This window comes from Larus michahellis, chromosome 2 (genome assembly GCF_964199755.1).
Source record: "Larus michahellis chromosome 2, bLarMic1.1, whole genome shotgun sequence".
NCBI classification, from domain to species: domain Eukaryota; kingdom Metazoa; phylum Chordata; class Aves; order Charadriiformes; family Laridae; genus Larus; species Larus michahellis.
Window position 1 is genome coordinate 18,409,871 of NC_133897.1, and position 27,322 is coordinate 18,437,192.

General features: G+C 41.6%; 1 protein-coding gene across 9 annotated transcripts in view; it reads left to right on the forward strand.

The window, feature by feature from the left end:
- MPP7 (MAGUK p55 scaffold protein 7) overlaps window positions 1–12,825 on the forward strand; it is a 156,395-nt gene extending 143,570 nt beyond the window's left edge. For 8 of the 9 annotated variants that reach the window (XM_074574387.1, XM_074574388.1, XM_074574391.1 and 5 more), the window contains 5 exons: window positions 1,800–1,880; window positions 3,712–3,805; window positions 4,886–4,994; window positions 6,511–6,654; window positions 9,613–12,825. In XM_074574387.1, coding sequence (XP_074430488.1) covers window positions 1,800–1,880; window positions 3,712–3,805; window positions 4,886–4,994; window positions 6,511–6,654; window positions 9,613–9,792 — 608 coding nt within the window. In that variant the 3' untranslated portion in view covers window positions 9,793–12,825. Of the gene's footprint in view, window positions 1–1,799; window positions 1,881–3,711; window positions 3,806–4,885; window positions 4,995–6,510; window positions 6,655–9,612 lie in introns of those variants that run through there. The other variant, XM_074574395.1, reaches the window with a different exon arrangement.
- Window positions 12,826–27,322: the final 14,497 nt, after the last annotated feature.

The window sequence follows — 27,322 nt, forward strand, 5'->3', positions numbered from 1 at the left end:
AAAAATAAGAACAAAAGAAATGCCATTATCTACATGACACATTGCTTTCCTCTGCAGACATGCGCCAGTAGAGGCTGCTGTACACCATATTAAATAAACATTTATACATACTGATAGATTAATTTACAGGCGGGTCAGGGAAGGAGCTTGAAATGTAGTTGTGTGTTTAACTTATGTAAACATATAAAAATTATAAATGCAGAAATCCTAAGATTTTACAGAGAGACTGTAGTCTGGGGATAGCAGCAAAGTAGCGAGCGTTTGCTTTTCATCATTGTGTGGTTCTAACTTCAGGCGTGGCGGGTAGTCGTTTTTACAAATCGGCACCTGAAGGTGCTGAAGCATCAGTCTTTGCTTTTTGATACCAGACTCTCGCTAGTCATTAACCAACATATCACTATTTCATTAAAATGTTCATTAGGTTTTGTATTTCTCATGTCCAAAATGCCTCTGTTAAAAAGCACTTCGTGCATTAATGTGTCGCTTTTACTAGAAGAGCAAGAATTTTCCTTAAAACGACATGTATTATCTTTGTATTATTTGGGATACGGTTCCAATGACTCGCTCTCCTCTGCATTCTGCTGTTGACCTGGCTCTGCAGAAATGAAGCCACTGCACCGCGCCTTCTTTATATAAAAGATGCACGAGCGCGCGGAGCTGAGCTCCCTCCACACACACATGCACACATGACACCACGGCCCCACCACCAGAGGGGCCAGGCAGGCTGGAGCCCCGTGCAACGGGCTCCTGGGGACCGGCAGCGACTGCCCATGGAGCCTTTGAGACAGAGAGCCCTCAGAGACCTAAAGCACCTCTGGCAAATGGCTGAGAGTTAGGGACAGCCTGAAAAACAAGAGGAAGCTCAGTAGCTTCTAGGACAGTAGTACTCAAATGGAGGTGGAGGAGACGGGTCAAAAAAAGTTCCGTGCAGTCTTTGTTTCTTCCTGCCATCCTCTTTCCAAGAGTGGTCTCTCTTTGGCAGCCGCGTGAAGAAGGAAACATTTGCTTTGGACCAGTTCAGGCAGCAGGCAGGAGACGAGCAAGCATAGTTTAAAAGAAAATCAACAAGAAAGAAAGAAAGAAAGAAACCCAAACATCCCAAAGGGGTTGTGACCTGGGGAGTGCTGCCCGCCCTTCCTCTCCCCGTGCAATGTCACCACGGCCCAGTCAAAAGGTGGATGCTGACAGCTGGAGCCAGCCTGAGGCCGGGCGGTGTTCCTGCAGCTGGGAAGGAGCACAGTGCTCCCAGGGCATGGGGAGAAGGTGGGAGCGGGGCTCCTCCAGCGACTCTGGTGCAGAGAAGGGATGCGGCAGCTGGAGGGAGTAAGGAGAAGGCCGTGGTGACACATGGAGTGCAGAGGCTTTGGGGGGGACTTTGCGCATGCCAGCTGGGGTCCTCCAGTCTGTGAGCTGGGGATATTCTGGCAAAATGAAAAGCCAAGCTAGTTTTTGTGCTGGAAAGCTGCAAGTTAGGGTGCGGGGGTCTGCAGTAGTGCTGAGGATGGTGTTTGTTGTGGGTAGCTGCTGGAGAAAAGAAAGCTAGCTTTGCTGTTAACTCTTACACTGATTTTTCCTCCGTAGTAAAGTCAGAGCAGAGTAACTGCCAACTACATCCCCTGAAATTTGTCAGCGCTGTGTATTCTAGGAGAGGGTATAACCATGGGCGTTTCCAAATGACTCTGATTAAAAGCCAATATATATTATAGCTGTATGCTACGTAGTCTTACCTCGGAGCGTACTTATACCTGAAGACAAGAGAGAACCGGCTGCTGGGAAACAGCACGATTTTTTTCTTTCAGGTCCTGTAGGGGTTGGACTGAATGAGCTTAAACGGAAATTGCTGATCAGCGACACCCAGCATTACGGGGTAACAGTGCCACGTAAGTAAAAATACACTTCTGTTCTCCTAATGCTATACTTGCATTACTATCCCTTATTATTGCATTACCTTAAGGCACTTTCAGATTTGGGTCCCTAAATGGATGCCTGGCATCCAAATTACTTTTCTAATTTTTAAAAGTGCTGCTGCAGTTGTATTTTAAATAGCATTGATTAAACAGATAGGACGTTTTGGCTCAGAGGCATTGCAGTAGACTTTTAGTACGAGTTTAACGTGATTGATGTCAGCGAGGTTTAGTAAATGAAACTCAGCTGAAGAACACCCCGGGTTTGGCTGTAAAGCAGTGAAACCCACCCCGTTACCAATGCTTGCTTTCAGCAAAATGGCCTTTCTATATTAGACAGGCTGAAAAATGAAGACTGATGATAAGCAGTTTAATCCTGTGAATAAATTCATTAAATCCCTTTGATTAACTTTTAAAAAGTTGATTTGGGGATTTATTTTTTTTTCCATCTTTCCCCCTGTCTGACCAGGTAGTGTTACTTTGTATAACTTGAATAACATCGTTCTGTCTGTATTAACTTCTACGATACTTTATTGGGGTTTCTTTAAGGACTTGACGGTTTTAGTTAGACTTGCGTTCCTTGTTTTGCTTTCTACTTGTAGTTGTGCCTCCTGTGGGGATCCTTAAAAATATGGGTCAAACATTCTTGGTTTGGGAGATACCGTCACAGGTTTTTTGCAAGTACAGGTATTCTATAAAGTATATATACGAATGAGTTTACTAGGTAGAAGAATGAATACATTTGGTTTTGGCAAGTCATTTCATTTGCACATATTTTCTTCAGCTGTGTATTGAAAACAACAACAAAATAAGCCAGATGTTCCCAAATATTTAACACACTGAAACATATGCAATCATTTGCCCAAAAATATTTCTCTAAAAATTGCCAGTATTCATCAAGCTGCCTTCTCTCTTTTCTCTTCCAAATTTGTGGTTATAATTTAAAACAAACACGTAAAGAAATCCCTCTCCCTGAAATTCAGTAAGTCAAGAGTTGGAGGGAAAACTGGGGGGTTCTTGTCTTGGACGTGTTCCTCTTCATGTCAACCCACGAAGAGCGTGATACCAAATGGCACTCAGGACGCTGTTTCTGCAAGCAGGTTGTGTGCACGCGGGATGCTGTAACGTACAGCTTGTACTAAACAGGACTTTCGAATGAGTTCGTTACCCATAAGTGGCACCCCCCCAAATAAGTTTCATTTGTAAGCAAAACCTTTGTACCTCGTACTCGAAGGAAAGTAAGACGTGCAAATACTACAAGGCTACGGAAAGAAAAAGGAATTTGGGTTTGATCACCGGAAAAAGAAAAGCATTAAAACATAAAACACACCCCCCATTTTTTTATTATCATGCTTCACATACCATAGCTGCTAGTGTTGTTAATGAACGTAACGTTTTATAAATCAGGTTGATGAGCTTTTGTTTCCCTTTATGGCCTCGTATGCTAATAAGTTTAACAAGTGGCAAGGTTGGGGTAATTGTTATGGACTGCTGCTCCTTTTATTATTCAGCTGTCCTCATTTTATTGGATTTTTCCACTAGTTAATAAAAAGGATAATCTGATACTTGTCCAGTAGGTTTTTTTTCCTGCACACTTTTAAAACTCAATCCTGTCCTGTGCCTGTGTGCCGCCTCCCGGACCCAGAGCAGCCTCGTGTTTGTCAGAACGGAGGGAACCGTTACGCTTAGTATTGCACAAGGGTTGTGTGCTTCACAGTGCTCCCTGAGCTGGTTTGCATTATATTGTTTTGTGCTTCTCTTCCTCTTTTTTTTTTTAATTTTTTTTTTTCATTTCATGAAACTGCAGACACTACCCGACCAAGGAGAAGCCAAGAAAGTGACGGTGTCGAATACATTTTCATTTCCAAGCACTTGTTTGAGACAGACGTACAGAATAACAAGTATGCTGAAGAGATTTTAACTAGAACCGCAGTTAAAACAATGGCTTTGTTATAAAATGGGACTGTTTGTAATTTTAGATAATAAGTCAAAGTGGATATAAGTTGCAGTGATTTGAAGATGTGTTAAAATTACATTTTCATATATAAACAGTTCAAAGCAGATAGCAAAAACACAGAGAAAAAAAAGCAGCATGTGCAAACGCGACTGTTTCTGAGCTTGCAAGTGTTCCCAGTACTTCGGCTCATCCAGAAGACACTGAAATGGATGAGGGAGCACTCTTTTAACAGGGCATCATCTGCCATAGCAATAAAGCGTTGCAGCTCGAGGAGGGGGGGCGGGAAGTGCTGCGAACGTGCCTGAGTCAATGTTTGCGTAGTTCTGCTCTCTTTCAGGCCAGGCACTTCCTCTGCTTTTGAATTTAGAGATCTACAGTGAAGCCCCTGCCTGTAAACCTGCCAGAAATTAAAGGAAAATGGAGACAATGGTAGCATCGTGCTCTCCAGCAGCCTGTAAAATACCGTAGCTTGAAATTCTCCCCCAGTGTTTCAGAGGGCAAAAGTGTATTAGACACAAAGCTGCGGGTTTTATTGAAACTTCAAACTGTGCTTTGCTTTTTTGGCAAATAGCGCTTCTACTTTTATAGCGCATAACCAGCCGCCTTGGTTCCATTAGCACCATCGTCGCTCCTCCTCCTCTTCTGAGACAGAGAATTTGGATATTCTGTAGTGTGCAATGAAATTTCAGTAGTTTCTATTGTTTAGCTTATCCACTGTTTTATTGCATTGCATTAGTTCAGAAAAAGAGGTGATGGAAAACATTAGTGGGCTGTTGGAGTACAGTACTTTTTTCTCTTTAACTGTAATACAAGCAGGTGTTACTGATTTGAAAGTGGTAAAGTAGAAGATTTCTTAAAATTGACATGCTGAAGTACTTGACAGCATTTCCTTTATAAAACATGGTAAAACTCTCATGTAAAGTAAAATATTTTTGCTCCTGAATTAGATCTCACCAACCAAACTGATAAGTTTTTTTCTGGAGAAAATGGGAATGATTCCAGTTGTTTTCACCTTCTGCCACAGGTTTATCGAGTACGGCGAGTATAAGAACAACTACTATGGTACAAGTTTGGATTCTGTCCGATCTGTTCTAGCTAAAAACAAAGTTTGTCTGTTGGACGTGCAGCCTCATGTAAGTAAGCACGTCTTTTGGACTCTCGCAGCGCCCCGCATTGCATATCGGGATTCCAGAAAAAAAAGGGTTTCTAAAAAGGTGTATTTTATTCCACACTGAATGACCGTAGAGTGGGCTTGCTGGGTACCTTTATCACAGCAAGAATCTCTGAAAGGAGGAGGGGAAGGAAACTTCAATACATATTGGCAAGTATTCAGCTTCGTAATTAAGTCAATTGAAAGCCTGCAGTGTAATACCAAAGATTTAATTACAAAATGCTCCTATATTTCGATTCATCTTTCTGCTGGTTTGCATTAGAGTTTCTCTCCGAAACTTCAATTTCAGAACGGCTCAGAGCTACCACCCAGTTCCAGCAACTCTGACACGTTTAACCAGACTGTTCATGGAAAAGGTTTCCGTGCAGGGTGGACACGAGTCAAGGAACGCACTAAATGTGATGTTGGCTGGATAATTGTTAAGAACATTCCTCTCTAAACCATTTGTTCTTGCATTGACCTTGTCTTTCAACCCTGCTGAACAGCTCCGCTGGGAATTTTTATGCTCCTAATAACCACAGTGCTTCCAGGAGCTGGACTAGTTTGTTTAAAGCCAGCCAAAGTATTTCTTCTCCAAGGGTGGCCAGCCTGTGACTTCTGAACCCTGGCAGCGTGTGAACAGTTCCTGGGGCAGGTTCGGCGGCGGGGCTGTGCCCGAGGAGCGGGGCAGGGGCTGCGCTGGCCGGGGAGCAGCCGGGGAAGCCAGACCCCGCACAGGGGAGGAGGGGAGCTGGGAAGGGGTTCCTGGGGCTGGTACTGCCAGGCTGCTCTGCCAGACCACCGGCCGTCCAGCACGGCCCTGGATTCCAGTGGAGCAGTAAACTCTCTCGGGGAGCCAGGCTTGTGAGCCATCCTGGGATCCCGGTCTCCGACACACCATTTTCCTGTGGGCCGTGGCAGTGTGAAGAGGACAGAAAGCTGCCAGCCATCCCATCCCTGCTTCACCCTGTGTGCAATCTGAATTGTAGACCTATCTCTAACTCTCTCTGTCTCTAACCATCTCTATCTCTAACTCCATACATAGCATCACTCGACTGATTCAGGAAGAGTGAGCAGCGGGAGTTATGTGGTGGAGACACAGTATTGAAGAGAACAAATCATTGACCTGTTGTGACCGTTTTCCCTTTTCCCACTACTTTTCATGGGTACAGAACGTGTTAGTCCTGCTAAAATGTGTTGAGCTTTTCCTCCCCTCCATCCCCCCGCTGCCCGTGGCGCTGCAGTGCCCAGCCCAGCCTTGGCTGGACTGATGGGCTTCACCAGCAGCATGTGTGGAAATGGAGAGTTTTCTTCCCATTCGCCTGAAAATTCTCCTTCCATGAATCAATGCCAGTCGCCAGGGTGGGGTGGCAGGAAATGAAAAATAGCGTTCTAGAGGTGCCTTATGGGTTTATTTTGGTTAGTGGAGAGTTTCTTTTATAACCGTAAATTCCATTGTGCAAAATAAACTAATTAATTAAAACCTTTCCTCTTCCCAGACAGTGAAACACTTACGGACGTATGAATTTAAACCATTTGTTATATTTATAAAGCCTCCGTCGCTTGACCGTTTGAGAGAGACCAGAAAAAATGCCAAGATTATTTCAAGTAAAGATGATAAGGGAACTGCAAAACCCTTTACAGTAAGTATATATAGACATGGTAAAACACGAGAACTTGTTCAGAGTTTTGCTGTAGTGGCTTCCCTTGAAAATAAAGGTGATCCCTGGATGTCATCAACAGTCCTTGTCAGGGCTTACACATACTATCTTCTTGTTTCCCAGCCTCTCTCACATCACAGATTTACTGTGGTGTTTTCATTGTTTAATATGCTCATGGGTATCTACATTTCCATGGTCCCCTGATTTTATGCCATTGAGGAACCCCCACAATGCAAGTATATTTTTATGAGAAATAATGCTGTGGATTTCCTTAAAAAAACTTCTATGTGGGCTTAGCTCTTTCTGTTCAAGTATAAGAATTTCCCTGTTTTATCAAGTGCATTATTTGGTCTAAATTTAGAAGAAAGCCCAAATATAAAGCATCTATTAAAAAGGTAAATGCTACTCTAATAAAAAGACCATATTTGTGAATAAAAGAAACAATTTTTAAAAATGTTATAGAGAAATGGACACTGTAAGAAAGAAGGAGAAAAATCAAAGCAAATAACAAATGCTGCTTTTTGCCAATAATCAGAAAAAAATATTGGTCGGATTACCCAAGAGTAACTTATTTACTTCCTTGAAATATGATGAAATCATATTGTAATTGAAGCTAAAGCAAAGCTGATTATCATTAGACCTTTTATCTATATTTACGGTGTGCATCATTTTCTCTCATTCAGATGTTAGTTAGGATTTTTTAGATTTTGTTTCAAACTGAGTCACGTGTATAATCACAGGCTGTATCTCTGTAGAATTTGCGTTTGAAATAGTTTGGAAATAATGGCTATAAGAATACATTCTATGGTATATAAAATGTAAGAAGAGTTCATGCCCCATCCCCGGAAACGTTCCAGGTCAGGTTGAACGGGGCTCTGAGCAACATGATCTAGTTGAAGGTGTCCCTGCCCATGGCAGGGGGGTTGGACTGGATGGCCTTTAAAGGTCCCTTCAGACCAAAATGGAATCATGGAATCACAGAATTTTTCAGAGTTGGAAGGGACCTCTAGAGATCATCTAGTCCAACTCCCCTGCCAAAGCAGGATTGCCTAGAGCACATTACTCAGGACTGCATCCAGGTGGGTGTTGAAAGTCTCCAGAGAAGGGGACTCCACAACCTCCCTGGGCAGCCTGTTCCAGTGCACGGTCACCCTCACCATAAAGCAGTTTTTTCTCATATTTGATCGGAACTCCCTATGTTCCAGCTTGTGCCCGTTACCCCTCGTCCTGTTACTGGGAGCCACTGAAAAGTGTCTGGCTCCATCCTCCTTAAACCCACCCTTTAGACACTTGTAAACATTAATAAGGTCTCCCCTCAGCCTTCTCTTCTCCAGGCTAAAGAGTCCCAGCTCCCTCAGCCTTTCCTCAGAAGGGAGATGCTCCAATCCCTCCATCATCTTTGTTGCCCTACGCTGGACTCTCTCCAGTAGTTCCCTGTCTCTCTTGAACCGGGGAGCCCAAAACTGGACACAATAATCCAGTTGTGGTCTCACCAGTGCACAGCAGAGGGGGAGAATGACCTCCCTTGACCTGCTGGCCACACTTTTCCCTGTGCAGCCCAGAATTCCGTTGGCCTTCTTGGCACCACGGGCACATTGCTTGCTCATGGATAATTTACTGTCTACCAAGACCCCCAGCTCCTTTTCTTCAGAGCTGCTTTCCAGCAGGTCCACCCCTAACCTATACTGGTGCCTGACATTCTTCCTCCCCAGGTGCAGGACCCTACACTTGTCCTTGTTGAACCTCATTAGGTTCTTCTCTACCCAGCTCTCCAGCCTGTCTAGGTCACGGTGGATGGCAGCACGGCCCTCTGGGGTGTCAGCCACCCCACCCAGTTTGGTATCACAGCGAACTTGCTGAGGATACACTCTGTTCCTTCGTCCAGGTCGTTGATGAATACATTAAACAATACTGGTCCAAGTATTGACCCCTGGGGGACACCACTGGTTACAGGCCTCCAACTCGACCCTGCTCCATTAATCGCAACCCTCTGAGTCCTGTCACACAGCCAGCTCTCAGTCCACCTCACTGTCCCCTCGTCTAGTCCACACTTGCTCAGTTTCCTAAGGTGGATGTTATGAGAGACAGTGTCAAAAGCCTTGCTGAAGTCAAGGTAGATGACATCCGCTGCTCTGTCCTCATCTAGCCAACCAGTTATAACATCATAGAAGGCTATGAGATTGGTCAAGTGTGATTTACCCTTGGTAAATCCATGTTGACCACTTCCAGTAACTTCCTGCTCTTGAACGTGCTTGGATATGACGTCCAGAATGAGTTGCTCCATTACCTTCCCAGGGACGGAGGTGAGACTAACCGGTCTGTAGTTCCCTGGGTCCTCCTTCCTGCCCTTTTTGAAGACTGGAGTGATAAACTAGTCTATGATTCTATGATTCATTCTTAAGAGCAACCTTCAGGACCTTGCTTAGTTAGGACGGGTTTCATCCCTCAGAGTTAAGCAATGAAATTCCTAAGATTTGTTCCCTCCCCAAACATGAAGAGAAATCCCCTGAGCCAGGTCAGACCAGGCGTAGGAAGGCAGCTCCTGCCAAGCTCTTCAAAGAATAAAGGCTGCACTGTAGTATATTGTATGCTAATAGCAAGCTGAGACTTAAGTAACGAAACTCTAAATGTATCATCAAAATAAACAGCTAGAAACGTTTTCCACTGGTACTGCTAACAGAAAATGTCTCTGTGATTACCGTGCAGTGACTAATTGTGTCACTGCAAGGGGAGAGATGAAAGAATTGCCTGTTGAGCAAAGTCTACTCGTGAGAATGCTCTCTGAGCTCACGTGTAATGGTAATTTCTATTTTTTTTTTTAATTAAAAGTTCAGTTTCCATCTCCTGATGAGATGAGAAATAAGCAAGTAGCTTTGCGTTTACCACCGCGTTGATGTGATGTTGCTGTGGGCTGACCGTGCCTTGCGCTGATCTTACTAGGAAGAAGATTTTCACGAAATGATTAAATCTGCCCACGTGATGGAGAGCCAGTACGGCCACCTTTTCGATAAAGTGATAGTCAACGATGACCTCGCTACAGCTTACAGTGAGCTTAAAACAACTTTTGACAGGTTGGAGACCGAGACCTTCTGGGTTCCCGTCAGCTGGCTACATTCGTAACGTCTTAAATGGACAAAACATCTGCTGTTGTCTCAGCAGCGAAATCTGGGGCACGGTTAGGCTTTACTGGATGGCCGTTTGCTACTTTCCTTGGTAGGAGGGCTTCTCGCTCTACCCGAGCAGCAGGTTCACTCCTCATGCACTTGGAACCGCTCTTGTTTTCCTGGGTCTTCAATCCTCCAGCCCACAATTTTGGGGCAGAACAGTCAGATTAAACCGAAGTCTTACTATGCTCCATAAAGTGAGCTAATGCTAGCGTAACAAAACTGCCAGGCACCTCTTTATCATCACCTGTGTATTTCCAAGGTAAGCTTTTTTAACGGAGAGTTTGCAGAAGATACTAATTAACACTGGAGATCAGCACTTTGATGGTTTTAAGCGTAACCGCTGCCATAAAGAGCACATCAGCACTTGGAAGTTATTACCCTTTAAGTGCTTGAGAGAACTGAATCAGGCAAAAGTGACCAACATTTTTACGAGGAAGACATCATAGTTTTAATTACATATCAAGATAAATGTTTTTACTTTTCTAGATGTGAACCTTGTCTTAAATGTACAGTGATTTTAGTATTCCTTTGCACTTACATAGTCATGGAAAGAAAGATGTATTCAGTGGCTTAATTGTGAAATACTCTGCTGTGAGCATGCATGGATTAAACGTGTTTTCACGCATGCTTTGTGGCACAACAAAGAAAACTCACGGGAATATTTATTTAAATAGGGGAAAATGTGAGTTTCTATGTATATAACTTCAAAGTCTTTGGGATTAGTCTTCTGTAAAATCAGTGGCAAAGTGATATGAATAGCAACAAAGTAGAGAGTAACTTTTTTTTTTCCTTTAAATTGATTTCAGACATTTTTGGCATCCTTTAGAACAGTTTTCCCATCAGAAATTTTCAAACAATTAGTGAGGAAACTTTGGAGATGTGGGAAGCCGTTGCAAGAGATGAATTCTTTTTATTGTTTAGTGTGTAGTGATGCTTCGTAGTAGTGTAACAGCTATTTTGTCTCCACCCAAAAATGAATTATTGCTGTAGACTTCACTGTAAAAAGTATCCTTGTCACTGGTCAGACACGGTTGGAAACCTCACTGTAAAATTTGATGTGTCGGTGTCAGCACATGTATATTAGATTATGTATTTTTAATATAGATAATTTGGTATTTTTCTTTATTTACTACTGATATGCAGGAAATGAGTACATCTGTAAAGACCCAGTAACACCTGTGTGTTGTGTTGTGAATATGTCTTCTAAGTACGGAATGTGTGTAGGAACTTGCTGACTTCAGACCATCACATCTGTGGCACTCAAACAGGAAACCGTTATTTCATGTTAATCTGTAAAGAGAATATAGCTGTCTTGTTTAAAGAAAAAAGAATTTAGTGAAACTTTATATATTTATGAAAGGGTTGAAAAGGGATGTTAAGTTTTTAAATTTCTTGTCAATGTGATCATTTACTAAGGAGATTACTACGTCTGTAATTTGAAACCCCGTCTCCGTAAATGGAGCTCAACATTCCATGTAAATATTTTATTTCAGTTCATATGCTGATAAAGCCATCAGATTTTGCAGTTTTATTCTAAATGCGTATTTAACGTGTGGGTCATTGCATTTGGCTTAGAGTCGTATAAAATAAATGAAAGGCAAGCAACAGCAGCAAAATCCCAAGGAGTCTGGAAATGTTTATGCAAGAGTTACAGATGTACTGGATCCCAGTACGGATACATGCTCTGCTTGAACGGCTGTAATGTAACTTTTTGTCAAATTTCACCATTTTCCTGGTGGACTTAAACTTTTTTTGTAACGTAAATAGAAATTTGTTGATTAAATTAATTGCATGGAGATTATGTGAGTTGAGGAAACGTTTTCTATTTTTTTTTTTTTTAATTACTGAAAATATTTTTCAGGGGATCTGGAATTGAGCGGGTCTGTTTGCCTTTGCCTGCGAGTCGCCGAGTGCCCTCGCCATCTCTTGCAGCCAACCCAAACGGAGCGGGCACTCGGCACCTCTCAGGACCTGGCCATTTCCAACAAGAGGGGCTTTAGTCCTCACTGAAACACTCTTAACGCTGCTTCTGACCTGGGCTGTCTCAGATCATTCATGTACAATAGCGCTCACGTAAGGGACCTGCTTTTCTCTTTAAGAAATAGATGCTAGAATAATCTGCACGCTCCCTGTTAGGAACAGTTCTGGCTGTCCCGCAGGCTGTTCTTCCTGTCCTTTTGAAATTAATTTAATTCCCATTCCTGGGTCGGTGTGGTCTAGGAGGACCTTCTACAGCAGGTTTGCTGTGCTGGGCGGCAGCGCGCGGCGTTCGCAGCGACACTGACCCTCTGATCCTCAGCACAGTCCTGGCAGGAGTTTCCCAGACGGATGGCTGCCTGCCCCGTCTCCGAGCCAGGAGCTAATTCCTGAACTGTAACACCTGCAAAAAGAAAGGGAATCACAAAAACATAAATCCAACCAGCAGAGTAAAATGTGCACAGACTCTTGGAGGAGTGAGAAATAGGTTTAATTAAATTACTAGGTTGCTCTTGAAAATTGACGTTATTGCAGTGTAAGCTTCAATAAATAAATAAAATGAAAGCCGCTGGCCTCCACGAGGCGGGCAGAGATGACAGTGGGCCAAGGCAGAAAAATGTCTCAGGCCATCAGTTTCAACGGGACAGGAGCCTGCTGCCGTGATGGACGCTGCGCCCGTGGGCTGAATTGTTCTGGGGTACCAAGGCGGGGGGAGGCGACTGTTCCTTTGACTCCTAAGAATTTGGGAACGAAAACGACTAAACGTGTCTCCAATATTCCACATATTCAGGTTGCGCTGTGTGGGTTTTTAGAGAACTGTATGTTTTGACAGTCAAGTCCAGATGTTTTTATTGTGTTTTAGCTGTTTGCCATAGTCATACAAATGGTAGTATTTTTTAATATTGTACCAAGCTCGATACTTGAATTTGCCATCAGGTCCTCGGTTGATGTCTTACCTGAAATCCGATCTTACCTTCTTATGCAAAACAATAAATTATTGCTATATCACTGAAGGTGTTTCTTTTAATTTATTGTAAATTGCACCATACCATATAGGCGTAATGACTTTAAAAGGTAAAATGCCTAAGTATTAAGTTATTTCATAGGCGTCTCTGTTAACTTTAATGCTCCAATAATCTTTAAATGAAAAAATACAGCAACTTAGAAGAAGGACTAAAATTCTTAATTTTTCATTTTTGTTGCCGAATTCTCCTTCAAAATAGATGTCTCCCCTTTCCCGCAGCCTGCCCCAAAATGAGCCATTTTCTTTCTGAGAGGGAAAGCTGAAGTCAGTGGGTCCAGCGGAGACATCAGCTGCCCTGGGCTTGCAAAGTGCTCGGAGTGTCACCCGAGTCCTCGACCCGGAGTGTTTCATGGGTCACGTGCGCTCCTCGGCCGCTCACACGTCCCGTGGGAGGTTGTGTGCATTTGTAGGACTCGAAGAAAGTGATGCTTAAACTAAGTTACTTTTTGCATTATGTTATGTCTTTTCCAGAAAAAAAAGCCTAACACGTGCTAGGATTAGAGAGAAGACTTTTAAGCCCCTTCTGTTTTGTTTCAGTGCAGGATTCTGCATTTCCCACATGTACTTAGGTTCAGGTTTCTACTGTGTGTGGAGAATTTTTTTCCTTGGTAAAGCTCATATTTAGTTTTTGTGAGATTTTTTCAAAGGATGAATAGTTTTTTCAGAGATTAGAATTAAAGTTATAATCTGAGTCTATTTTTGCTACTGCATCATCTACAGTCATTTCCCCACGGGATTGAGTTTTCTGTGTATAAATGCTTAAAATCATTTGTACTTGCAATTTGCCCAGGATCCTTTTGCTCTCAAAGTCATTAAGTATTTATCATATGTTACCATGATTAATGTATGATACCGAGCATTCGGCGGAAAAATGTCGGAGCGCAAAATTAAAGGGACGCAGTGTGCATATTTGTTGCTTAAGAATTCTGGTGCTAGATAATGGTTAAAGGTTTCAGCAGAAACATACACAAAACCATTTGGAAACAGTTAAAGTCTGGTCTTAAATTTTGTCTTATGTTAAATGACAGTACAAATGAGAGAATTTAGAATTCTAGACAGCTGGAGACTTTTTCCCTCTTGGTATCTGTGTCTGAAATACAAGTTGAATATTTGGAAGACTGTATGGAATGATTTTACATCTCTATAATAAACTGCTATGGTATTTTGTGTAGCTGACATCCAATATTTTAACAGAGGGTAAATCCTTGTGATTATTGAGACATTGGTTTTGCTTCTATTTTAGTTGTGCACATCTGTCTGTCTAAACAAGTTTTTAAAGACTTAGTGGCACAAAACTGCCAGCTACACATTTCAGTATATGAACGGAGAAAAATACTTTCAGGATTTGCAAAAAGGGCTCAAATGGCACAAACAATATTCAAAAACTTCTTGATAAGAAATAAATAGAGAAAATCAGGTCACAGTTTCTTTGCTAACTATTTATTCTTTTCAGTAGTCGCGTTAATATTCACTACTTGAATATGCTAAAAAAAAACAGAAAGAAAGCTACAATTTTCCTCAAATGAAATTTAGATTTGTGGCTTAACAAAGATGTTACAAGCTTTCCATAGGGTTATACGCGGGCTCAGGGAAACTTAGTTTTAAGGGATTTGATAAGTATTTTAAAGGCAGAGGGTGCGTGGGTACGGCAGAGAGGGACTGCAAATATTACAAACGCGAGCTCTACCTTGGAAATGCATCTTTGTTTTTGTAAGTCAGTGAACAAGGAGGTTCGCAAGTTGGCTGCGAATGTTCTGTGGTTTCTCTTCCCTCCTTGGTAAATATAAATAAGCGCCAGTAAATCTTTATTGGTAAGCAAAGCCAAAATTGTTGGAATTATGGAGGGTTGAAGGAGTGCTCCGTATCCTGGTGGTGTTGGCAAAGCTGGTGCTTTCTTCCAATTTTGTTAACTGTTACAGCTAGAGTACGGAGATCAGAGCTTTAACACTAACTTACCAAACTGGGTTAAATCATTGGCCATTTCATTCCGTTTTCTCCTCTTGGCCCTCGTACCGTTTTAGTTTAGTAATCTCAGTCATACAAGGGGGAAAACGGGATAATTGACTTGTCTTGAAAAACAGTGAGACACCAAAAATGTGATACAAGGACATTTTTTCTTTCCCTCCCAGTGGACACTAGAGGTGGTGTGTTTCTGAAACAAAGAGGTGAAGAGCTTGTGTTTGATCCAGGTGAGGGAGCGCATGAGCAGCGTTTTGTCCCATGAAAACAAATTGCTCTGAGAGGTCCCTGTTTGATACAAGAGCAGCGCGTGATAAAAAAGGCCAAACAAGGAGCAATCTCCATGTTTGTGCAGGCAGTGTTGGCTTCGGGGTTTCTTGTTTAAGAAAACGACAGCTGGGGGCAGTTCTACTTGTTTTGTCTGTGGCCTCTGGACATTTCGTGGTGTGTGTGTCCCCTCTCCTAGATACACATTACGGGCTTGTTCTTCAGAAATTATTTTCCCCTGAACCTGGGCTAGGTTTCAAGTGCTGGCAGTAGCCACCATGTTTCATGATCAAAGCACACATTTATGATGGAGAAATTGCAGAGATGGAAGCATGGATTGAGACCACTCTGAGGGGCATCTAGGCCCTCTCATATATTAGTCTTTCCTAGATCTGTGCATACCATGTATGGGTTACACTTCCCCATTATACCTACTTTGATGCAGCTTCTGGAGCCCTACTCCAGAATACGGACTGGCCTGTGTTAGGCACCATATGAGCATGGAACAAAGATGTCCTCCGAGGTTCAAAGAAGCTCACTAAAAGAGTCAGAGATGGCAGAGCAGTGCTGACCAGCAAGAAGGCGCAGAGATCCAGTGAGAGCGGGTCTTCTTACCAACAGGTACCAGAGGTTGCGCTGGCACGATGGGGCAGTCAGGTCTGGGATTCAGCATCTCACAGGAGGATCAGGTGGGGAGGGGGCTTCCTGACAGGTCTTCAGCCCATGCTGGGTAGTGCCCAGGCACAGCTGAGGGGTGGCAAAAGGTTCGTCTGAGCAGCCGTGGGGCCAGCTCGACTGCAGGAGGGAGTTGAGCTGTGTAGGTATGAGCCGTGCTCTCCTATCTCCTTCAGAGCCAGAACAACTGGTCTTGGCCCATTCTGCTGCTGGTGCAGCTGGAGACAGTATGTTCAAAGTGCCGTTTGCAGTCCTGGCTGCTGTGGATTGTAAGGCACAAAAGGGGTTTTTCTGTTTGGTGGGGTTTTTTGTTGTTGTTGAAGACTGGCCTGAAAGCTTTGTTATTATTGGTGCTATCTGGATAGTATGAAAGAGCAGCCTCAGTTATTGGCCCTGCTGGGGTATTATTCCAGATGTTTTTCTTTACACAGCTGTTAAGCAGGAAATAGACCCAAAACCAAAGATTGATTTGAACCATTGTTTTGTCAAAAACCAGAACTGAACCTGAATTATTGTCTTCTATTGACTTCATTGAATTCAGATCATCATTGGCCACAGCTGGATCCAGCCTCAACTCAAAGCAAACTGGAAAAAGCACAGACTCTGACCACGCTTTTGAATAGGTGAGACTTGGAAAGCCAGGAGTCTGCGTCTTGTAATGGGTGCAGCTAATGTTACCTTTATGCTAATAGCAACTTTATTTTATTATGCATGTGTGCATACATATATATGTTTATGTATTTATCAAGTGCTGTCATGTATACCAATTTATTTTAATGAAAAACGCAGGCTTACAAAACCACTATTGCTGAATTGGAAGATTAATGACAGATTAAAGTCTACTGATATGATACTAAAGTTTTAGCAAATCGATCCATAGTTTTAGTCAGGCAGGACTCTCACATCTCAGGAAGCTTAGAATTTTACATTTGAAATACACTGGTTTGCCTCTATTTTGTGAAAGTCAAAAGAGCTTGATTGAATGCAGACTACGAACTTGTTCACTACAAACCTAGTTAAATATGAAATCTTGCTGGGATTAGCTTAATTGTTCCCTAAATGAAAAGGCTGCTTTGTACATAGGCTATAATTTTATGCTTGCCAGATAAAGAAACGTGAACCTGTCAGGAGACACAGGAATTTGTCTGTGTAGGAGTATCACTGGGCCAACTGTCTTGCCTTTTATGCGATACTGTGGTGTAAAACACCACTCCGCTGGTTTCGTTTTACAGAAAATAGTCTCTGTGGTGGCATCCTGTGGGAACTGAAGTATCAAGTTCTGTTTTCCCTTCAAAAGTCCAACTACATATGTACCCCCTTCTGAAACCGTGCTCTCCGTGGCTGTCAGCCGGCCGCACGGGCTGGGGGGATGCTATGGCACGGCAGGGGAGCTGCAGGGGACCGATTCCAAGCAAAGCAGGAGGTGCCACCCTTTGCCATGGTAAAGCCTGCCAGAGGTAACACCACAGTGTTTGAAATTAGATGCTATTTGTGATAAGACTATACACTAACTTAGTAAAAGAGGAAAATACAGTTTACGTGACACTTCTGATTATCAGACACTATTATTCTAACCACAAACTCTTATATTTTTCTTTTGGCTTCCCTACTGCCTACTTGAAAGCAAGACTTGCTGTAATTAAAGCCTTCATTCTTTATATAAATGTAACTGTAAAAGATGTGGAGTTCCTATCTTCCAAAGCTACCTGACCAAGCAAATAAAGACAAAATTTCTGCAACTGTTCTCAAGTGACCTATTCTGTTTAATCTTGTTTCCTTTCTTCCTAACCCGTCTTGTCAAAAAGCTTCTCCATGTCAGCGGCCAACAGTTTAACAAGGACGATGTGGAGCAGACCGGAGGGGCTGGCCAGGAACTGCTGGAAGGGAGAAGCTGGGGCACTGCTGGGCTCTGAACCACGGGGAAGTCTGCAAGCCTGGGGCAAAAATGAGCAACCTATGGTTGAAAACAGCATGGGAAGATACTTTAAGCATCAAGGTGCTGTTTAATCCCTCTTAACTACAAGAAGGAGCATCTCCACCCCTCTGCTCTTCACTCATAAGCATTTAGGAGGGAGCAGTTAAGATACCCTCATCACAAGGTAGAGCACTTCCCATGTGCAGTTCTTAACTCCAATGTGGCAGACTCTGCACATGGTTTCCCTTCATAATGTCACAGTCTGAAAGTAGCTCTTGACTTTGTTGTCTCCAGAAGTCATCTTCTCAAAAGGGTATTAAAGCCTGTCTACTCTTAAGAGCCTGTTCAAGTCCAACAAGTCCTGAGAAGTGCGTGGTTGAAGTGTCAATTTATCACTGACAGAGTGGGTGCATTCTTAATCCTGAGCCTCCTTCATCTCCACTGACTTTGTACCAGGGGGATGGTGGTGGCTGGTATTAACTCTGGTACTTGTGGAAAGCTGCCATGCATTTACACACTTGGTGTTTGTTATTGTCCTTGCAATCGCATTTAAGTACCTCCAGTGAGACACTCGTGCTCAGATTTTCTGCAGGAACTCCTGGGTCACTCCCAGCTGCAGTAACTTCCCTGTGACAAAATCTAAGTGGAAAACACGAGCGACCAGGTTCTCTAAATCCGAGCAAGCGTTGCAGGGAGGCAGCGCTACTACTCTGCTCCCCGCACAGCTCCTTATAGCAGTGGTTACTTGGCTTGGCCTCACTAGCGTCATGTAAAATCCTTATGGATCCTCATGGTTCCAGTGTTCAGGATTGATGACTCTTCCTTCTCTTTTAGCATCTTGTGAATAACTTAGAATTTTTTCATGCTAATGCAACTCCCTCTCTTCCTGGTAAATTGCCTCATTTTGTGCTATTGGAAAGTGCTTAGTCTGGATTGCTTTACTATTAGTACCTAACGGCTGCTGCTGCTTTCTGTATTATGCGTACGGGAGAAGTATGAAATATCAGCAGATAGCTGACACCACTTCAACCCCTACACGAGCGATAGTAGGAACTCTTCCTCTAGTTAGCCTCAAGTGACTTCCACCCATGCCACTTTGGAACACGGGATTGTTCATGCAGTTAAACAGGGTGGCACAGATGAGACAGCAGTGGATAGAAATGCGGTGCTAGTAAAGTTAGTCGAAAGTTTTGATTTTAACAGTATCGGGGGTTTACCTCTTGTCTTTGTGTGCCTGGGAAATCAGGAATGCCTTTGCTCAGAAGACCTTGTAATCTAATGCCAGGTCTTGCTGACTTTTACTGTCGAGCTTTAGTGCCTCATTTCATGGGTGGTCCCTTTGACTTCAGTAACGCTCCTGACAATGGGGTTGGCAGCTCTTACCCTGGAACCAAGTTGATGACTTCTCTGGGCTCAGGGTCTGGCTTTGAGATAAGATGCGATCAGTGAAGATGATAAATATTTCGGTGAGTGATCAAACATGTAAGAGCTGTCTGGTTATTATCTTTGGATTAATATCTGAGATTAGTATCTGGGAATGAATTTCAGTGCAAACGCATCTAAGTCCTGTCAAGCACATGATAGTAAATACGTATTGCTGATAAATCTACTGACTCCTTGTCTAAATTATTTAATGCAAATTGTAGGATTGCGTTAGACTGGCATGCCCTTTGCTGCTTAGCTGCTCATCCAGGGTTTCAGTTCTTTTACACCTACAATGTGGCCCTGATAAATCTTCTCACACACTTTTAAGTAATTTCCCAAGTGCTCTCAAGATGGAGGCAGCAATTCATCTCTGTCACTTTAAGCAATTATTACTGAAATCTCCAAAACAGTGTTTGAGAATAATTAACCTTAATTAACCTTAAGCCTTAAAAGATTTTCTAGTGTTGATCGGCACGCCTGTAAGCTGCCAGTCATGCATTTTTAAACTCGGAGCTGTCAAGCGTCAGCAAACCCATATAAAGCGTGCTCTGTCTGCTTGGCTGATCGCAGCTCCAGCAAAGGCACAGCACGATGTATTTCAACTTGTAAACTGCCTATCTTGTTTTTTCGTTATTATATTTCTGTGTAATACTTTCCAAACTGTATTTTATTGTATTCCACAGTTAAAAAGCCACCTGGATATCCCCTTCTACTCTTTTTTTTTTTTAAAACTATCTCTAAGCCTTTTTGCATGTTTTTGTAATGTGTAAGACAGACTCAGACGACAGAGGTTTCAGAAGACTTGTGCAGCTGGTAGCTTTTTGATGATTTCATTTCACAATTCTTTCGGAATAAATGTGGGTACTAACGAGAACAATGAGTAAAATGTCAGTTGTACTAAATATAAGTGATCTGTTTCAGAAAAATATTAACACTTTTGTCAGTTCAATTACACCTGTGCATCATTCTCCTATAGCGGAGTAAAAAAATAGAGTCTAACAGATGTAAGGTAAGTACACAAATAGGGTGAACCAAGGAAATATCATAAATTCTTTATAGTAGAACATTTTGTGAATGTTTTAAAGACTAGCAGATGAGAATATGTGCAGGTGTTCTTTGAACCCTGCGAAGTGATTAAAGTGACCAGTAAAAAGCCTAAGTGACAGTACATGAAGATACCTGCATGGGACTGGGATTTACACAAAAGGAAGAGCGGGTTCACGGGACTGGCAAGACGGCTGTGCATGGGAAATGGGGGAAATGAATACTTACAACTTTCTCCAAGTGACAGAACTGGTTGTGGAGAATCTCTGTAAATATCTTCTTTTACAGGAAGTAAAATTTTATTTATTTACCTGAAGTAAAACCCTCATTGCTCTGCTGAAAGAAAAATGAGAGCCATGATGAGTTGAAAGAGTATAGCCAGTTATGAGCAGCATCTAGGGTCTTCATGAAACAGTGAAATACTGACTGCTAGAAGAGGGTAATCAGTTTTATGCATTTTTAAATTAATACGAAATGCTACTCTCCCACTTTTGCTGTACAGCCTGGGTTTTAGAATGTCAAGAAAGTATTTGACATTTACAAGAGACTGCAGGCACTAATACAAATCATTTTTATCCATTTTAACCACCGCACTGAGTGAATTGTTGGCTCTGTGCAATTAGTCTCCGTACTTCTTGACAATATAGCCACAGATTACCATGAATTCTATTAATAATGCAAGGTGGAAGCTCTGTTCTCCAAGTCTGTTATTTTACTTCTAGAAAAAAATCTAATTTCTTATAAACCTAATACAAATAGGCCAGCTGACAAGTATCCCAAAAGAGCAGAATACGTTCAGAACAGTGAGATTTGAACTGACGTATTTTTGGCAAAAAAAAAAGTTATACAAGCTGTATTTGTTTGAAAGTTTAAAAATAGGAGCCTTTGTCATATATGGCAGGAGAGGGTAGGTTGAGTCATGATTGATGTCACTTGAAAGAACACTTTAAGCTTAGAAAATGACATCAGAATCATCAGAATTTAGTGAGATTTAGAGCGGTTCCTGAAGCCAGGGTGCTGGGGATTCTGGAAGATACTTTGTGGATGATACACAGCGTGCTGCCAGACATCATCTGAGTGGGAGCCAGGAGCTACGGTACTTTGAGATTACATTTATAAATGATGGGTATCATTTGTTTTAATAACATTCATTTTTAGTTAAATGCATGTTTCGAACTGTTTTCAGTTTTTTAACTTTGGCGCAAGCCCCGTTTCAGGCTGGAAGAGCAGCCTGTCGCTGCCTGACCTCTCCCCTTGCTCACTTACATGTCAAGTTTCCAAGACCAGTCAGGAGCGCTTTCCTTATTACCACGAGTCTGCAAATACAGCGGGGTGTCTTTCCATTTACTCTTCTCTGGTTTTAGTGCTCAATTCCTGCCGACTTTACTACTGAGTGTTTATAAGTTAGACTGTAACAATGCATACGTATGTTAGACGTATTTCTTTTAGCTCCCAGGCTAAAACTAAACTTCGTCTGTCTGCTACTGCTGGTGTTAAAATGGAAGTAACAAAACAGAAAAGGCGTTTGGATTTCGCTTTATTAAAGATAACCAATAAATCCTGCGGAGCTGGCTGTGGTCTAGGTCACGGAGAGGCTGTGCAGAGCTTTTGCTGTGCGAAGTATCGAACCTCTTTGGAATAGTTTCTTACATTTCTCCTTTTATTTTCCACATATAGCAATTCTTTGCTCCTTAAAGTAATCTTAGCATGAAAATGAATCTATTTAATGTAAGTGCACAATGCTACTTTTGATTCGGTTAGATCTGTTTTGCTTTTAAATAGCTTTTAAGTGTAAAGAGAAAGTAAACTGCAAATCACATTTCTAAGAGGCAGATTTGTACTTATTGCAGTTAGCAGTAGCATCTTTTGTTCCTAAAAATTATAGATATTAGTGAAAAAAGGAGTTGTACAGTTGCTCGGCTACATGCCTTTGACAATACTTCATGCATAATCAGTTTTCATACTAAAATGAGTTCATTCCAGGAAAAGAAAAAGTTCATCATGCAAGCAACTCCGTGAGTAAAGCATGCTTGTTAGTTCATAACTGCTGTTATCTGCATTTAGATTTGCACATTGCGCTCATTCCTGTTCTGTTTGAAGAGCTAAGCGGTGGATGAATTATTCTCAGTATTCCTGATTTTTACTTCAAGCCAATAAACACCTGTGTGCGACTGGCCTGCCAGAGCCGTTCCATGAAACATCTGGGCATGCTCCAGCCCTGGGGCTACTGGCGTTCAAAGCGGTCTTCCCTTATCCTGCCGCTCATTGCTGCTGCAATCTGGGACCTGATTAAGCCCAGGAATTGGATCAGGAATCCTGACTATCCCGAGCACCCAAGTTCTTGGTGGTAGAAGAGGCAGACAAAGGGACAAGGACTCTGGTGGACTATGTGAGTGGTGAGGGTGAGGGAACTGTGTGTGATTCCTTTGAGAGCACAGAGAGTTTTCCGTGGGTCTTCTGTGTTATGTAGCACATAGAAAAGACCTGCGCTGGAGGATGAATCATTGTGTAGTAAAAGCGATCGTGCTCTGTGGAATCTGTACTTTCTTTGTTGCAGCCGTTGGAAGTACGTAGTGAATGAAGCAGACAATTGTAGAGAACATGTTTTCATGATTAAGGCATGAGTGCAGCCCTGGGGAACTGAATTGTATCCCTGCCTTTGCCACAGATTTCCTGTGTGATACTAGTCACTTTGCACATGTGGTTGTTAATTGTGTTTTTCTTGGTGTTTGGTACGGTGGAGTGTAATTTGTAGAAGTGCTGAGCACTTGCAACTGCAAGCTGTAGGCAGCGGGAGCTGTGCTGTGACTGTAAGCACTGCTGCGTAATGAATACTGAGAAATCAGGCACCATGCATCTCAATGAGGCAGTCAAGAAAAGCGGAGGCAGGGATTTCAAAGATAAATCTTCGTGAGTTCAATTTACATGGCTGGAGAACAGCTTGAAGGGGCTTGTCCTTCTTAAACTTGTCCTTCCTTGTACCTAAAATAAGAACAGCAAATTTCAAGCTAAATACAAATGTAAGATTTGTGAACAGTTGCTGAGTTTAAGATACTTCTGCTAATCTGAGAATTAGTAAAGTTCAGCCCTTGTCTGTCCTTCATCTGTCTTGGTTTTTTTATCTTTTTAAATGGAGATATTATTGTATCACTGACCAGTCAGTCACTAAAGAACTCACTAATAAAGCAATATTGTTGAGTACACATGTGTTTTCACTGACTATATGCAAAGTAATTGTTAGGGATACAGTAGCCTCTGTGTATTTTCCCAGTCTTAACATTGTACAGCAAAAAGATAACACTTTAAAAATACTACACTGTTCTGTTGGTAAAAGTAGAAAAAGACACAGAAGACACTTTATGGGAAGATGCTTCTTGAAGTGAAGAGGTACTTTTCTGCTTACTCTCAAAATAAAACATGATGGTTTATGTAATGTGGTGTACCTTGTAAATCACAAATTACATGAAAAAATGCATAGCATATAAATACACAGCTATCCTTATATCAAGATGGGCAAAGCAAAAAATACCTAGCTTGCATACGAGAACAGGAAAGCAGATAACTTCACAGATTTCTGTCATATAAATAGCTTTGTCAGCTTAAATATACTTTGTTGCTCCTTGATGCTGTGATCCAATGCCAAGGAGAATTAAGATTTTTGTTTTAAAAGTGCCTTTTTTTTAGCATGTTTACCTTATTTTATTAGAAAACTCTTCCATTCTCCTATTAATTAATAACAGCTCTATAAAACATTACATTTGGAAGTGTCTGTTTTATGTAACTAGAGGAGGTATGCTCGGTTCCACCAGAGGTGTTAATTACATAGGTGACTAGAAAATTACAGGATTTTTTTTACTTTAGTACTCGCAAACACACACTAAAATGGAAAACCAATTATTTTCTAAATTTTGTTTATTTGAGATGTAGCCTATATTTTTGTTGGAACACTGAGCCATACACACAGGATGCACACAAGGCACCAAAAGCGGAATTCAGGCAATCCAAATCCACAAAAGCGATTCAGAAAACCTCTGCTTTACTGACTGTAAAATCTGAATTCACTTGGCTCCGTTGTTTTGGTTCTGTCAGTCTCCTAAGCGCTAAAGCTTAGGTTTCTGTGACTACACCGAACTCCGAACTTCTAGCTGCAGCTTCTTTTAGCCCCATTAAAAGACAAGTCTGCACTCGGTTCCCTGAGGGGTTCACTTCAATCCAGGTGCCCTGAGCACACACTGCTTACTGACACCACTGGCTGTTTTCAGGAAGGATCTTACTCATGTTCTGGGCTCATGGCTACTTGGTGATTGCCCGTGAACTTGTGGGGTTGTCTAGTAAAGTGGTAAGTTACGGAGGACTCCGGTTCCTGCGTGCTTCAGAGTCACTGCCTTACTGTTTTAAGCTTCAGCCTGTTTTATAGAAGGGAAGCCAGGGACTGTGGCTCCATAAGGTGCCCTGGGAAAGTGCCTTAGAGCCCTGCACCCACACGGGCACCCCCAGGCTACCGAGAGCAGTGGAGGGGTTTGGAAACACCCCTGTGCTCAGCATTCCTGTTTGGCAGGGTGAAGAGCCAAGCACAGCTTGTCTGTATGTGCATTGAGGTGTGCTCACATAATCAGCAAGCAGAAAAATGTTTTGAGATTCATTTGAATATGGTCTGCTCTCTGTTTCACTTCCAGCATAGGTAATTATCACCAAAAGTGGAGAGGAAAAAAAATCACCAGGCCATCCTTTACTGTTACCAGTATGACAGACACGTTTTTAATTACTGTATTCTGCTTCTATATAGAATAAAATGAAGCTGAATTTAATTGTAAAACCTCAATACAGTGAGATTGCAGACAATTTTCCCCCCTGAAGATTCTACTCAATCCTTCACGATTTGGAGCATTTAATTCCAGTTTTGCTTACTTTAAACTGAATGGAATTTTTGTACCAAATTAGGACAGCTAAGTCCTTCCACGCAGAAAACTACTGAGCTCACTGGATATTTTTCTGTCATGGTGCCAAACCATAGAGCAATCATGCTGAGGATATGGATGGAAGAAAGGTTACTCTGCACAGTAATTCCACATAGGAATCACTATTGATTACAGAGAGGATACTTTATGGGTAGTGGTAAATTATGAGGTTTCTCTTGTAAGTGAGAACATTGACTTACATGAGTAATGCAAAGGCTCACACGTAAGCTGAACTCAAACTTTAACTGTCAGCCGTAACACATCTATTTATACCACAGATCTGTGCTTAGCCACTTATATTTAATTATAATCAGTTGCGGTGCCTCCATTTTCTGTGTTTACTCAGAGAATCACATTTCTGAGGTCAAATACAATGACAGTTATTCTGTAGTTATTTGAAGACATGGTTAGTTGTACATTCTGCATGTATCTGAGGACAGAATTTCTGGAGAAGAAAGGATGGGTACAATTCGTCAGTCTTTCCTTGCATAAATAAAATTTCACACACATCAATTTTAGTCAGGGCGTTTCTGTGCTGCACAACACAGTGCTGTGGAGAGATAGCCAAAGCAGCTCAAAAGGAGCCAGCTTGGGTAACTGGAAGCAGTTTAACCACATTGCTTAATGCTGTACACTGTCTAATTTACCCTGGTTTTTAGCAAAGTAAATTAGCTTTGGCAAAGCATTGCACAAATAGGCTAGTCTGCTTCCAATCCATGAGCCAGCTTTGGCACCAATTTCTACATCATACTTATCATGCAGTATAGCATATCTAGCAGGAGATGCAAAGGACTGCTTGCATAAAAATTTGCAGATTTGGATCCTCTAATTTTATTCTGCACTTAGTCATTTTAATGGTACAAAACTTCTATTAACTCTTAAATGTCACTGTTTCAAATTTAGTGGCGCTACTGAACCAAAATATTAAAAGACTAAAATACCATTATAAATGAATCACTAAAACACATCATTTTGGGTTTACCATGCTTATATATGCTTGTATTTACTTGACAGCAGTAGCAAACTGCTAACTGGTAGTAGATTTCTCCAGAATCTTAGGCCCAATTGCTTCTGACCCTGGTACACAAAGACCATCCTTATTTTCAGTGTGAAAGGTTTTACCAAAATTAAAATAAATCACAAATCTTTTACATTGACATCTCATCAGAAAAATGTCATCAATATAACTAAACTATGTTTTAGAATGTCACGAGTACTAAATTTTTTTAAAAAGTCTGGTAAAATTAAGCTTAACTGTTTGCTGTCTGACAGTACTGTTGATGGACCAAATTTTTCCTCCCACGAAATCAATGACAGAAATCTATTGATGACAACGGGAGCTGATACAAAAGTCTTGCCAGGTATGATTTTCCAGTAGGGACAGAATCTCCTTCCATCTCTGAGAAATTATTTTAGACTATCCAGTATGACAGTCTTTTGGCATCATAATCAGTAACCTTTTCAATAGCAAAGCAATAGATGCTAACTTGATATTCCAGGAAAAATTACGTTCAAACTATTCAGTGTTATTTTTCCCAAATCCAAACAGAGCACATGTGCATGCATTTTGAAAAAGTGGCCTACTTCATCCCTAAAATTTTACATCGAGGGTTGAAGGCTTGCTGGAAATCAACAGCTCTTGTAATAAACTGAAATATTAATTTATGCATAAATTGGATGCAAAAAGAATAGAGGATTTTTAAAAATAGATAGTTTTTATCTCTTCCTCTACTTGAGCTAAAAAATAAATGAAGATATAACAGCTAGATGCAACTTTCTACAATAAAATAACTAACTACCAAAATGTGGGAGAGCTTCAGATCCTCCAGAACAACCTTAATGATTATAAATGTCAACTAAAATGCTTGATTTTATACAGTTATTACCAGAAGATGAAATGGAAAAAATGAGAGGAAAAATGTACCCATATGGAGGACTCTAATATCCATGGCATAGATCTTGAGAATAATACCAGAAAATTGGCTGAATTAACTGTATCAGAATGTACACTATGCAAGAAGACATGTATATGTAACACGCAGTTCAGCTTCTCTCAATAAAAATAATACTGATAAAAAGGCAACTCTCCTCCCTAATTTGAAGTTCTACTGTAAATGTATTTGGAATTGAGCTATAATCCCTATTCTCATCCACACAGGACTTCTTTTTCATCCAAGTTGAGTGAAGATGTCAGTATCATGAAATATATTTTACGGACTTGAGAGATAATTGCTTTTTT